This window comes from Cygnus atratus, chromosome 18 (assembly GCF_013377495.2).
Source record: "Cygnus atratus isolate AKBS03 ecotype Queensland, Australia chromosome 18, CAtr_DNAZoo_HiC_assembly, whole genome shotgun sequence".
Lineage (NCBI taxonomy): Eukaryota > Metazoa > Chordata > Aves > Anseriformes > Anatidae > Cygnus > Cygnus atratus.
Window position 1 is genome coordinate 8,935,992 of NC_066379.1, and position 13,236 is coordinate 8,949,227.

The window sequence follows — 13,236 nt, forward strand, 5'->3', positions numbered from 1 at the left end:
GGTTCTCCTCCCCATTAGCAGGGAGGCACAAACCTTTTTCCTTCACGTGTCCTGTGACAGTAGTATTTGTTTTTTGGAGAAATGTTTGGTTTGCATTGATTGGTGCATTCAGGCAGCCCCCTTGGGGAGATGATGCTCCTGTTGCTGCTGTCTTTGCTGTGTGAGCTGTGCCTGGAGACAGTGGCTGGAGGGATAACTTCCTTCCAACCTCAATGCTGTGTCTGAGGAATCTTTATTGAGTTGCGTGTTTGCTTCATCGCACTTTTGACTTGCCACCCCTGGGAACTATTTGGGGATGTCTCAGTGCCTATGAGTACATGTGTAGGGTTGCTTGCATACCTTCAGCATGTCCTGGTGTTGTCTCTTCTAAAGCTCTATCAACTACTGTGTACGTTGGCTTCTTCGGAGGATTTTGCAGTGCTGGGCATCCCCACCACAGCTGGTTTTTTGTCTTGAGTGTGATTATTGCAATGCTATCCAGTCAGTCCGGATCCCAGAGGCTGTACTGTACTGTGCTGGCTTCCTTGTGTCTTCTTCACCTCTTAGAACCTCCAGTCTGCATTCAAGGTCTGCTGTAGCCCTGGGAGAGGCCGAAGGCACATCTGGTTATGAATGAGGGCCATGGCCAGTTTATCTACCTGTCAGGCTAGATAGGAAACAGCTTCTGTGGCAGGCACAGCAGCACCTTCATCGGTATAGGTGAGAGCTGAAGCCGGTGGGGGTGTAAATGCTGCAGTCGGGATCTGCAATGAAACAGGTGCCTAGAGTGACTTCTCCCAGGGTGGTGATAACTGGAAAGTCTCACAAAGAGTTGTCGTGTGTCTGAAACAGATCTTCCAGCCTTATTCCCTCTGTGGCCCCGGAGCTGAGAGCTGCCCTTGCTGCATTGATTTATGGGATCGTTTAGGACTGGTGCTGGTGGCCAAGAAGAGCTGGAGCAGGAAGTCATTTGCTAGCTGCTGATTTATGGTTGTAGCAAACAGTCCTGAAAAGCACAGTGAGAGTTTTCTGGACCTTGCACGGTTCCAACTGGCTGTTAGCTCCAGGCTGTTATTTGACCATGTGGAGTAATAAAACTGGGAAAACTAATTAACTTTTGGGCCTACCACAAAACAAACTACTTCATGCAAAAAAATTACTCTGCACTTGCAAGCAACAGTGACTTTTTATGGGCTTATAAGCCTGTATTTAATGACCAAGCATGTAGTACGATGCGTTCCTTTTGCTGACTTCTAAGGCCAAACAGCATATGACAGGCTCTACCACTGCTGAGGATCTGAATACCAGCTTGGGGTAATGTTCTCTCTCATCCTTATTAATTATGTAGTTGATATGTGGGCGGAGGTTTGACACGAAGCTGCATTAGATGGTTTCTTGTAGTCTAAACCAATCTGAATTACACACAGGCAGCCCGAGCCAAAGCAGTTCATTCAAGGAAGGATGCTTTCCGCCGTGCGAGTTCTGGAGGCTTTCTGAGGTCACTGTGCTCGCTGTTCCCAGTGAGGCTGTAGCTGAATGAGCTCTTTTCCAGTGGGGACACTGTGGTGTTTTTCTGATGTTAGCAGGGAAGCAGTCAGCCCTGATCAGGGTCTGCCTCCTCTGATGTGTTTGTGCCAGTTGTGGTGGTTACATCAGAGAAGGGATGTTTGGATGTTCCTGTATTGTTCCTTCTCAATGATGAGACATTTATCAGCATTATATAGCTGATCCAGCCTCTCTTATCCTGTACCGGGAGGGAGGGAGGGAATGGCAGACCATGCTTCCCACTCAGATTGCTAAAGTAGCCCTACTCCTGTCCCACCACTCCTGCGTTACTCAGTACCCCCTAATTACTGGATATTTACCTGCCTGCATTTTTAGAGCCAAAGTTGTGTGTGCTGATTCCTCTTTTCCCTTTCCAGGGTCTATCAGTTGAGTTGGTAGCAGAGCTTTGTGCAGAGCCTTTGTTCACTGGGACACGTGATGCAGCCTTGCCATTCTCTTCTGATCAATAACTCTTCACCTCAAAGATCAGAGCTGGCCCTTTTTCAAAATATAAGGTGCTCTGGAGTAAACAGTGCAGTTGTTTGCTATATTTGAGATGGGCAGGCTTGAGCTCTGGTTCCTCGGAAAGCTAGATGTGATGTATGGCCTGTCCTCCTCCCCTGGTGGAGAAGAGAGGGAGGAAGGCTGCATGTTGTACCAGGTCTGCCTGCTGCCCCACTGCATGGCTGTGGAATGAGGGAGCCTGTCTGGATCTACGTGCTGTGGGGGAAAGGTGGTGTGCTGGCCAGGTCTGTGCCCAGACCTCAGCAAGCAGAGTGTCTTTTTCTCATATCTTAGTAAGACAGACATCATGGTGGCTGATGAAGGAGAAGATACTTGGAATTTGAAAGAGAAAAGAACTCAAAGACAGAAGGACTGTGATGTGATGGGACTTCTAAAGTATTTATTGAAAAGTTTTCCCCTCTTTTTCTGGTGGATGCACTTGAATTGTCATGGTACTCGGTTCCAGATAGCGTGGGTCTAGTCCAAGCTTTGGTTTTCTCCTCCAAGCTAAGTATTATTGCAGAGCTATTATTTGACCTAAAATAAGTGTGTGCATACTCACTGCTACAGAATTCTGCTTTTTCACACATCAAATGAAGTCCCTGTAGATTTTCACCTCCCTCCCAGATCTGGCAGACAGTGAAAAAGGGAGCTATTTTTACTCTGAAATGTTCTGTTTCCAGTCCAGAGTATTAAATGTAGTTTTCTCCTGACAGGCTTCATGGCTGATTGCTATAAAACTCCATACCTTTAAAGAAAGGATAAAGTTTCCTACAGGAAGGGCAAAAGTTCTGATTTTGGATGGTATTGATCACGGTCCCTTTGGGGAACTGAGAAACAGTGACAATTGCTGTCCTTGGACTGAAGAATTTACTGAGAGGAGGGACAAATTTACCATGAAGGAAGAAGAACTTAACAGAGGAGTCTAGCAGGACTCTTCACAAAGTCCTGTGAGGTAGAGTGGTATTGGAGACCCAGTTTTCCTCCAGGAGATGACAGTCACTTGGTTAGGGATCGTTTTCTTAAAAGATTTCTGGCAACGAGAGGGATCAGCATCACTGGTAGAATGGCACTTGTGTACCTTTCATCTTTCTCTTGTTCTTGCTACAGTTCTGTAATTGTATTGGAGTTACTGCTCCATCTGTCCTCTTGAAAGGCTGGCATGCATCACCCAGGAGAGAAGACAACTTTCTGATCCACACGTTCTCCCTGTCCAGAAGAAATGGGTGTAGAAAAAATTTCTTCCTCTCCCTGCTGTTCTGTGCCTCAGCCCACTATGATGGATCAAAGGTGAGGTCACCTTCTAGAATTGGTCTGTCCTTCTGTGCTGACTGTCCTGCACCCACAGGTGTGAGGAAGGGGATAGCAAGTCATCACTGCCAGGTGTAGACATATGCCTAAGCAATAAGGGCCAAGAACACCGGCTTCTTTTTGCCCTAAGGGGAGGAAGAGGGGCTGAGCAGATGTAGCAGTACAGGCAGGTTTGAGTCAGGCAAACAGCATGCTCAGTTTTGCAGTGCAGCTTTAGATCAGGACTTGAAGCTGGGCAATGGGCTGGATGCCTTCTATTTGATGGGCATAAATCCCTGGTCAGGGGGCAATGTGCCCTGGACAGTGCTGAACCCTGCTGTGTCTGTCCCTGTCCCTTGGACGCTGCAGGAGCTGATTCAGTGCAAAGCCCAGCCCAGCTCTCTTCTGGCTCCCAATTCTGAAGGTGCCAGGTATGACAGCCCAGGTGGTCTTTGTGCTGGTGGCCCCATAAGTCCTTACCTGCCCTGCTGTGGCCTTCATTAGCAGAGTTACAGCTAATGAAACACAGGGTAAGGGGAGCCTGCTTGCAGCTTTATGGGCAGAACTTTTCCTTGCTGAATAATTTTTCAGCACCCTGCACACACAGCCTTGGCCTTTGCTGTAAGGGTCGCTTAATGTAGCCCATCAGTCACAGCATCCTTGCACCTGATGAGGCTTAATGGGGCAGCCAAGCTCTGGGCCCAGCTGACCACCTGCCCTGCAATGTGCTCCTCTCCTCTTCTGCTTTATGCAGCAGGGAAGCAATGCCTCTTTCCTGGGGCTGGTTAGATCAAGTTGATGTTCCTGACTGGCCTTCATCTCGATGGTGTTGCTTACCAGATATGTCACTAAGCAGCAGCAGAGAGAGACCTAATGGCTCAGATCTGATTAACCTCTGTGACTTTATCCTGTGCCTTAATTGGATTATCTGCAGGGGTTTTGCTGTTGCTGTTTTTTTTTTTTCTTAAACAGGTGCTTATTACTGTGACATGTGATGCAACCCTTCAGTCTTGGGATTGCCCCTTGTTCCCCAAGGTACTGCCTACCTGCATGGTGCTCAGTTAAGATAAAGGAGAACATTTTTACAGGACACCTTCTCCTGTGTCCATCCTTCCGCCTGCAGGACTCAGTGAACTCTTCAACAGGCTTGAAATAGAAACCTTTCTCCTTGCCATAGCTGTAATTGGCTGTGGGTTGGGCACTGGAGAGGGTCATTCACCTATCCAAGATGACAGAAGTTGTACACACTGCTGAGAAGCTTTCTCTTACATCTGTTTCTAGACAGCAGTACACAGAGTAAAATGTAGGTGTGATATCAGATCACGGCTCTGTTCCATGAGGAATAATAGCTGTACCGGTGCCACTCTAGCTGTTACAAGATCAAAAGAGCTCTTATATTAAGGCTGGTAATACTGCCTGGTTTGGCAAAAGGGCTGAGAATTTGTCTAGGGTTGTAATGTATGTCCAGATAAACTGTCTTCCATAGTGAGGAACAGGCCTTTGAATTTAGTCAACGTGCAATAGCATGGGTGTCAGTGACTTGGTGAATATGTATCTCAAAGGATGTTCTCTCCTTGCAGGGGGCTTGAATGTGGTTCAGGTGTGAACGCTGCCATGCATGTAACTGGAGAGAGTTACAGTCTCTAAGTAGGGGGTTCAATGTCTCTTCGCATCTGGGTGCCTTTATGGGGTGTGTGTTCGTCAGACATGGACGTTGTGCTGCTTCCTGTAAAGAAAATGTGATCATTAAGTTGAATTACGATGGACATTTCTTTCCTTTTTTGGATTTAATGTATTCATGAATTCCGTGTCCAGTGGCCCCTCAGCAGCTTGTAGGCTGGATATGTAAATTGGTAGCTGCAGAGGATGACTGATCCTTTAATAGGTGGAATTTGATGCTCATAAAAATGAATGCTTTTAATGTTGCATGGCAATTTGCTTGAATTTTTAAGTTGCCTGCGGATCTCTTACTTGGAATTCAGTGGCTCGGGCTGTATTTGTTACAAAAACAGTACAAATGAGGCTCTGTGGTTTTAAAGGGGTGGCTATTCTTTTGTCTGTGAGTATTGCTTACACTGTTTTTGTAACAAATATTATTCCAAAGAAGCTGTGAAAATGTGAAATGCAATGATACTTGAAAACAAAGCACTGCAGTTCAAATCCACAGAAATGTATATTCAGAGATCTGTTCAGATACTGTTCTTCAGGAAAAGCCAAGTTTTCTTAGATACGTTTTCATTATTAGGCTTCTATGGAGGGATGTACAGGACTAAAAGGATTCAGTAGGTCATTAAAGTAGGTACAGATCTGCCACTGTGTGGTTTTAAACACAGTGAAATCCTGGCCCCTCTGAGGGGGCCCTCTTTGCTTCCTTTGGGCTCCATGCTAATTTTATTACTGATTTCAGAAGGGTAAGGACTTCTCCTGATTTTGACTTTACAGTGTTTCTTCAAGCATGCAGACCTGGGAATATTTGATTTATTTTGCTGAGGATTTTATTAAAACAAACCCACACAGCATGCACCCCTTCCTGAGAAAGTGTTTATGTGATAAATTTCATTTTTCAAGCGCATGAGGTTGTGATGATGATAAGAGGCTGCAATCTGAAATCATTGTCGCTTGTCGCTTTTCCCTTGAGCACTAGGACACAAATACTTCAGTTCTTCATCATTTATTACAAACCTGGGCTGAGGAAGGACAGCAGCAAATACACAGAGAGAATGTTGTGTTACGCACTGTAAAATTGTGCTAAGGAGAAAGGAATATCCAGGCTCAAATTATCTCTTTCCCTGAGGCTTCAATGACTTATTTATTTATTTTTTCTAGGGTGGAATCCAGGCTTCAAGCCTAGCTAAGAGCCAGCATCTTTCCTGTCAGGAAAAAAATACTTTGCTAGCAAGTGTCTTCTCTGGCTACAGCCTCTCTAAATGGTAATGATCTCAAGCCAGCAGAGTTTGGCTGTGGAAAGTCTATCATTATTGTACTAATAATGTACGACTCTGTGAGTACTGTATCCACAAGGATGCGTGCCAGGGTTAGACTGAATAGTGTTTCCATGTGGCACTGTGAAGAAATGACCGTGGGTTGGCATGTTTCTGGGAAGGCAGTGAAAGAACCCAATTTGCTGGGTGGGGGCAGCAGGATCAGAACCAAGGTGAAGGACCCGTGTCAGGTGGCTTGGGGTGCAGGTGGAACCTTTGTGGCGCTTCTTTCCAATACCATGGTGTTTGAAAAATCCCTAGAGGCAAGTAGGGGTGCTTGGTGATGATGTCCTGCCTCTGAAGTCAGCTAGTTGTGATGGCAGGGCTTTGCAGGCTGCTGGGAGTTGGTATTAGCCCGTCTTTTACCTTGTGAAAATCTGCTGTGTTTGCTTGAAGGGCATCAGGCAAGTATGCAGGCAAAACTCAGCTGCTTTTCTTCCGGAGGCTTGGTCCCTCCGTGCTCAGGGGTCTTGGTAGCCTTATCTGAAGTCACTGAGTTCAGTGGTGGCTGGATGTGTTTGGCATTTTTAGGTATCGGCCATTCTTTAGGGCTGTGGAAGGCAGCACTGTACTGTGGGCAGAGTTGAGAACTGCTGGGGCAAGCAATGCTGGTCAATTAAAATGGCCATATAACTTTCATTGTCATAATAAAGACTAAAATAAAGTAAAATTAATTTTTATACAATAGGAAAGGAATGAATCTCGCCTAAGTAATCCAGTCTGTTGTGCTTCCCTGCTTGCTACAACAAGCAATTATCTATTCAATTATATTTTCTAGCATAGAAATGCTAAGGGAAAAGTGTGCTCGGTGTTCAGGATGGGCCCGGGCTGTGGGAGATGCAGCTTCTTTTTAGCTGTGTTCCCTCCCTGGGTTAAGAGGTGAAGATGCTGACAGCCAGCTTCCAGTTAAGAGTTATTTTGCTTCCTTATGTGCTAACCGTGCTCATGATCTGCTATTGCCTGAGCAACCTCAATTTTTAATATGGCTTCTGCTGAAATCTTCATGAAATGAGCTGAGTCAAAAGCAGAGTTTTCCTTCTGTGTGGGGAAAATAGCCAGACTCACAGTGCAAATCCTCAAACCAGCAGCAGGTTTGTGCCTATCCCATATGGGACAGAAATAATGCAGATCCCAAAGCAGCTTTCGCAGCTGGGTCACAGCTCCTTCCTTTCTCATGAGAACGAGTAGCGACACTGACTGTCACCAGCTTACATCTGGCACTGTAGGCACACTGCCCTGTGCATGCTCGTGTGTAGCAGTTACTACAGGGCTCAGCAAGGCTAAAAATCTTGCTTATTTGGCTCCTGTCTTGCTCCTCCACACCTCCTTAGTGTGATGAGCAGCACCTGGTTGTATTTTTCTATCTGTCGCTCCCTCATCTTCGCTATCGTTAATTGTTAGCATCTGGATTGAAAGATTGCCTCTTAGCATGGTGCTGATGGGATGTTTCCACAGGGGATTAGGGCTGGAGTGGATTGACAGGCGGCGGTATCCTTGCAGTGGGAAGTTTGCCAGCTGTGTGTCCGCTCATTGCTGCTGCTCTTCCAGTTACTCCAGTTCATCTCAGGGCACGGGCAAGAGTTGGTCACAGCTCTGCTCCCCCTTGCTGGGGCCAGCTGCCCAGCCTCATGCACGCAGCAGCCGTGTATGGCCTTTTATGAGACTTTCAGTCTCTTTGCATCATCTGCACCATCCCATGAGAGTGTTTCCATACCTGGCTCATCAGGTGGTTTTCTACTGTGCAGCTCTTTGATCAAGGATATGGGTAATAACGGCATCATGTGGCATGCTGGCAGTAGCTGAGAGGTCGTTTCTTACTGTAACATGCTCCCCAGGTGGCTAACTTGTCTGTAAATCATGCAAGTGTTTCCTGGAGCTTTGCTTGCTTTCTGTTACCACCTTGGCTGCCAGGATTTCCAAAAGCACAGCCTCCTGCTCTTGTAAAGGCGCTAAGTCTGTATTTCCAGTGCCCTGAAGCATAGCCAAAGGTCCCACTAACCTCACTGAGAGGTTAAATAGACCCTGAGAGATTGTATTTGGTTTTTGCTTTGGTTCGGTTTCTTGCAGAGTCTGGTCTTTTCCTGTACCAGCACAAGGAGCTGGGGAGAATCCCTGGGCATTTCAAAAGGCAGGAGTTTCCCCTGACCTTGTTAGTCTCTTGATCTGCCTCTAACAAGGTCTCGGAGACCCTTGTTGCTCTTTCCCAAAGGAGGCACGTCCTGCAGTAACCGAAGGGTATCTGTTACCTTGCGAGGACAATGCGTGGTCTGGAGGCACGTTTACTACTTGCTGCAAATAGTACAAGTGATGATTTTTTTTTCCCCATAGTTAGGACAGACCAGCAGAAATTTTCTGTGCTTTCAAGCTGTTATATCAGGGAAGGTTTCCATGTATGTTGATGCTGCCTACAGCTAGAGCTGTTGCAAAAAAAAAAAAAAAAAAAAAGCTATCAGTTTAAAGGAAAATCTTGTATCTGATCTGTCTTTGACTCTGAATCTCACAGATAGCCAAGTAAAAAAACAGTAGAGTTTGCACCAATGGGCTCGATTTTTTTTTAAATTTTTTTTTAGGACTTCTTGGAGAAAAGGTTAAAAGATATTCACAGGGGTTAGAAATATTGTTGGATTTAATTTTATTTTATTTTTTTAATGAAAATCCCACAAGTTGGCATTCCCCAATCAATTTAAGCTCTTTGAGATAGCTCAAAGATTCTTTTATTTCTTTGATTAAAACCATTCTTATTCTGGCTTACGGAGCCATGCAAGTAGGAATTACAACACTGGTTGTTATTTTGTTGCCCATCCCATCCGTTCTTCGTCCCCAAATCCTTTCAGCTTTCCCTCCCTTCCCTCCCCAGCTTGCCTTGAAGGGCTGGGAAGCACATTATGCTGCCTGCCTGATTGTTGTGGGGTTGTGTTTGTGTGGGGAAGGTCACGAGACAAAAAGACCACCAGGCAGGGGTGGGCAGGGGGGTTCGGTCCCTCTCCATTCAGTCCTTGTGGCACTGGGTGGGAAGAGGCTTGTTTGCATGGCAGGATTTTGGGGGAGGTGGGGGGTGGGATGGCTTTTTGTGGAGGTTTCTTCCACGGCTGCTGCACAGGCCCTGGAGGGCTACAACAAAAATAGAGCCCATGGATGAGATTCATGGGGCTGAAGCGAGAGAACCACAAGGCAGAGCAGTCGGTGCGGGACTGTCAGTGCCTGCTCTGGATGGTGTGTTTGTGTTACGTCAGGACCTGGCTCTGGTGGGAGCTCTCCTGGGATACCTGAGTCCTGTGGACTGAGGCCCTTAGCTGGGTGAAGGCTGGGGAATTTCCTCTGTCTGTGGCTGTAATGTGGGGGACAGCGCTGTGGATCTGCCACAGCAGCTGTGTTTCCCTGAATATTTGTGAGACTTCCAGTCAGTGACTTTTATTTGCAGCATCTGCCTCCTTCCTCACCTGTCAGCTCCACGCTTCTGAGAGCATCGCTGTGTTTAGGCAGGACGTGTGTCCTTATCACCCCTGTCCCTCAGCCCAGCCCCCTCTCACCCCCGCCCTTAGGAAGCATCTCAGTCTGTAAATACCGATCAGGGGCTTGCACAAAGGCAAACATTGTCAGGGACTCGTTGCAACTGTCCCAATTACTAAAATGAGTTCATTTGCATAAGAAGATTGCCCAGCCTGTGGTAGTGGCCTTGCCTTGGCTGCCTGATATAGGACACTTAGATTTGGGGAGCAGGAAAGAACTAGAGTTCCCAGGCTGGGTGTGGGATGGGGATGGGGTGACAGGTTCATCCCTTCCAGCATGGATGCTACAGCAGCCCTTCCTGGAAGCTGCTGACTTGTCAGCTGCTGGCACCACAAGTCTGTCTGATTCAGTGGTGATAGCTGCCAGTTTCCCAAAGTTGTGGAATCAAGCAAGCTGAAGCATACCTGAACTCCTGGCTGTCCCATCTAAGAAATCCTTCTCCTGAATAGTGTTTATCTATGTATTTATGTATTTCTTTTTAGTAGATGGTGACCCTGCTTGAATGCTTCTAGACTAAGCAGTGAACTGCCTTGTGTTGTCACTTCCCTCAGGCACATGTAACCTCTTCTCCTTGTGTTTGGATTTCTTCCAGAGAGCTAGCTGTTCCTGCAGGCAGGCACTAAAGGGAGAGGAGAGCAGCTGGGATGAAGCACAAATCAGGAAGCAGGCTGAAATGGTATGATCCCTTGACCCAAAGCAATGGCTGGTGCTGTTAGGGCTTGCTTGAACTGCAGCAGCTGCACAGCTTGCGCTTCTCTCATTGAATTGAGAATTATTCATATTCTCTCACCCTTCCCCCTAGTGCCATATGTAATGTGATCTGCCAGTATCCAGGCTGGCAGATGGAAAGCTAAGACACTCTTCTACTGGCAATTACAGTTCTCCATGGGCTCAACTGGCCTGTGAAGCTGCAATGCTCAAGCTTGTCAGCTTTGGCAGAGCAGCCTTTCTGGAGACCCTTACAGCCCCTCTGGCACTGCCATGTGTTTGTGTATGCCTGTGCAAACACATCAGTCTCATGTCCTTGCTGTTTCCAGGACAGACTCATTCACAAACAAGATGAGATGTCCAAATGAGAACCATCAACCTTAGTGTACTTGCTGGAGGTACTCTGACCTTTACTCTGTCTTAATCCTTCCTTAGCCCCCTACCCCCTTTTGTATTTGGCAATTTCCAGTTTTTTACTAGTCAGTTATTAGGTGGCAATGTAGGAGTGCTTCATGGAGGTGGCTGGAGCACAGGCAGCTCATCTCAGCTACAGTAGTATTGGAAGTCTCCTGCTCCCTGGGTGAATGAAGCCTCTCTGCCTTGGGTTCCCAGTACGTAAAGTTGAACTCTGTCTACTGAGCAGACAGTGGCAGCACAGGTTATCATTTCAAAACGCAGTATGAGCTAGAGACCTGACTGCTAACAGCCAGTTTCCAATTCTCTATCTGACATTTTTTTTGTCTGTCTCTGAGAGGGATTGATGATCCAGCTGAGGTTTTTCAGGAATTTCTTTCCTATTTTATTAGGAGAGAAAAATATCTTCATGTCTCTTCCCAGATGAGTTGCTGTTTGTGCTCTGACTCCAGGATGCTCACATTTTTTTGAAAGTAACTTCATTGATATTCTTATGCCTACTTGGTGCGAGAAACATTAAAAAAAAAAAAAAGTAAAAAAAAAAAAAAAAAAGGGGGGGGGAGCAGAGGGCAGAACCCAGAGGCTCAAACAGAGGCAGAGATGGACCCCTCATGGTTCCTCTAATAACACTTTAAAAGCCAATCTGTATGTTTGACTTCCATGATGTGCTGAAAAGGCAGAATAGGGTCAAGTCTTAGATTTACATTTGTTTTCCTTTCCATTGTGTTTGTTTTTGAGAGTTGTGTCCTACCTTCCACAGTATTTCTATGACCCCTGATTTTAGCTTGTGTGACAGTGAAGTCTATTTATGAGCAACAAAACGTGAGCTCCAGACACTGAATTAGCTTTCAAATGGTTGTTCCTGACAAATATGAAAGATTTTCGAAGCATGAAATAAAGGGTTGTAAGTTAAGGCCTTACACTACCCCTTGTCGAGTTCATGACCATATCTTTTGTTTTGCATTTGGGAAAACAAGATTTGGCATAGGATCATGTAGAGGGTGACTGCCAGACTTAGGAGGATTACTGACACCTTGGTCTATCTTAACCTGCACACCCAAAAGGGGTGGGACTGGATCCAGTTTTCAGCTCTGCAAGTGAGCTTCAAGTAATAAACTGCTTCTTTTCTAAATGCCTCAGTTTCCCCAGCTGTAAAAAGGGTGAAGGTAGGTGAATAATAACACTTAGTTTTGTCTGCAGTTACCTAAAAGATTGGGAAAAGGATTTTTGTTTCCCTTTGAGCAAAATATTTAGTTTGACTTGAGCCATTCATGTTGGTACTCTCAGCATAAACATAAATGACAGTTTTCTAATGGAACATTTTGAAAATGCTGTTGCCCGGTATTTTGGCCTTATAGAATTTGAGAGGATTTCTTCTAAATGGTCAACGTTCAAAGCTAAGACAAATTCACAGGGAAGTCTTGGCAATGCTGACATCTCCAAGTTTTACTTGGAAAAGTTTTGTTTTGGAAAAATTATCCTGGCTTTAGAAATGGGAGCAATGTTCTGCAAACAACACTGGTGATAAGCAGTGTTCCTGTGTTACACGTATAAACTGCATCTTGTCCTGCTTTTAGGGTAGTGTTACACTTGCATCTGTTGGGTTGCTGCTTGTAATTATCTTTGTGCCTTATCCCATCAGCTATTTCCATGTCACTGGCTCAGTTTTGCTACAACTCCTTTTAATAGAGGCCGTCTGGCTGTTGGTGGCTGCTGTTTGGGTTGGGCTGGGTTCATGAGAATTCGTTGGCTGGGAGCAAAGGAGGTGTCTGATGGTGTAGGGATTATAAAGGGACAGACGATGGTAACAATGTCTGCTCCAGGCAGTTTTTCTGCTCCTGGATTAAAGTTCATGCTGTGTTTCTTGTCTCTCTCTCTAAGGCCTTGTCGGGTCTGTGTGGGAAGCTATTCTGTTTGCACTGTTTCGCTGTGTGCCACTCTGCTCTCTCTCTGCCTCATTTCTCCTCCCTCTTCCCCCTTCCATTCAAGCAGCATCTTTCACTCTTCCCTATTCAGTGTCTTTGAGCGTCTTTGCTCTCTGCCCTGTGTAAAACTTCCATGCCCTCCCTACCATTCATCACCTTTTTGCTCATTCACATCCCTGCTTGCCTTTCTCCATTCAGCCAGGCTTCCTCTCAGCCAGTCTGGGCTGCCCTCTCCTCCTGCCCCTTCTGCAGTTCTCCTTTTGTGTCTTTGCACTCCCTTCTCTGTGACCGTCCGACGTGCAACAGTCTGCAGCATGCTCCGTGAGGATGCTCTGCTAGAAGTTGATCCCCCTTGGTGGGCTAATTAATCCCCGGTGGAA

General features: G+C 46.1%; 1 protein-coding gene across 1 annotated transcript in view; it reads left to right on the forward strand.

Moving 5' to 3' along the window:
- The window catches only part of RHBDL3 (rhomboid like 3), a 59,726-nt gene that overhangs the window by 12,682 nt on the left and 33,808 nt on the right, over window positions 1-13,236 (forward strand). Inside the window, exon 3 of the mRNA XM_050714368.1 lies at window positions 10,402-10,485. Coding sequence (XP_050570325.1) covers window positions 10,402-10,485 — 84 coding nt within the window. The remainder of the gene's footprint in view (window positions 1-10,401; window positions 10,486-13,236) is intronic.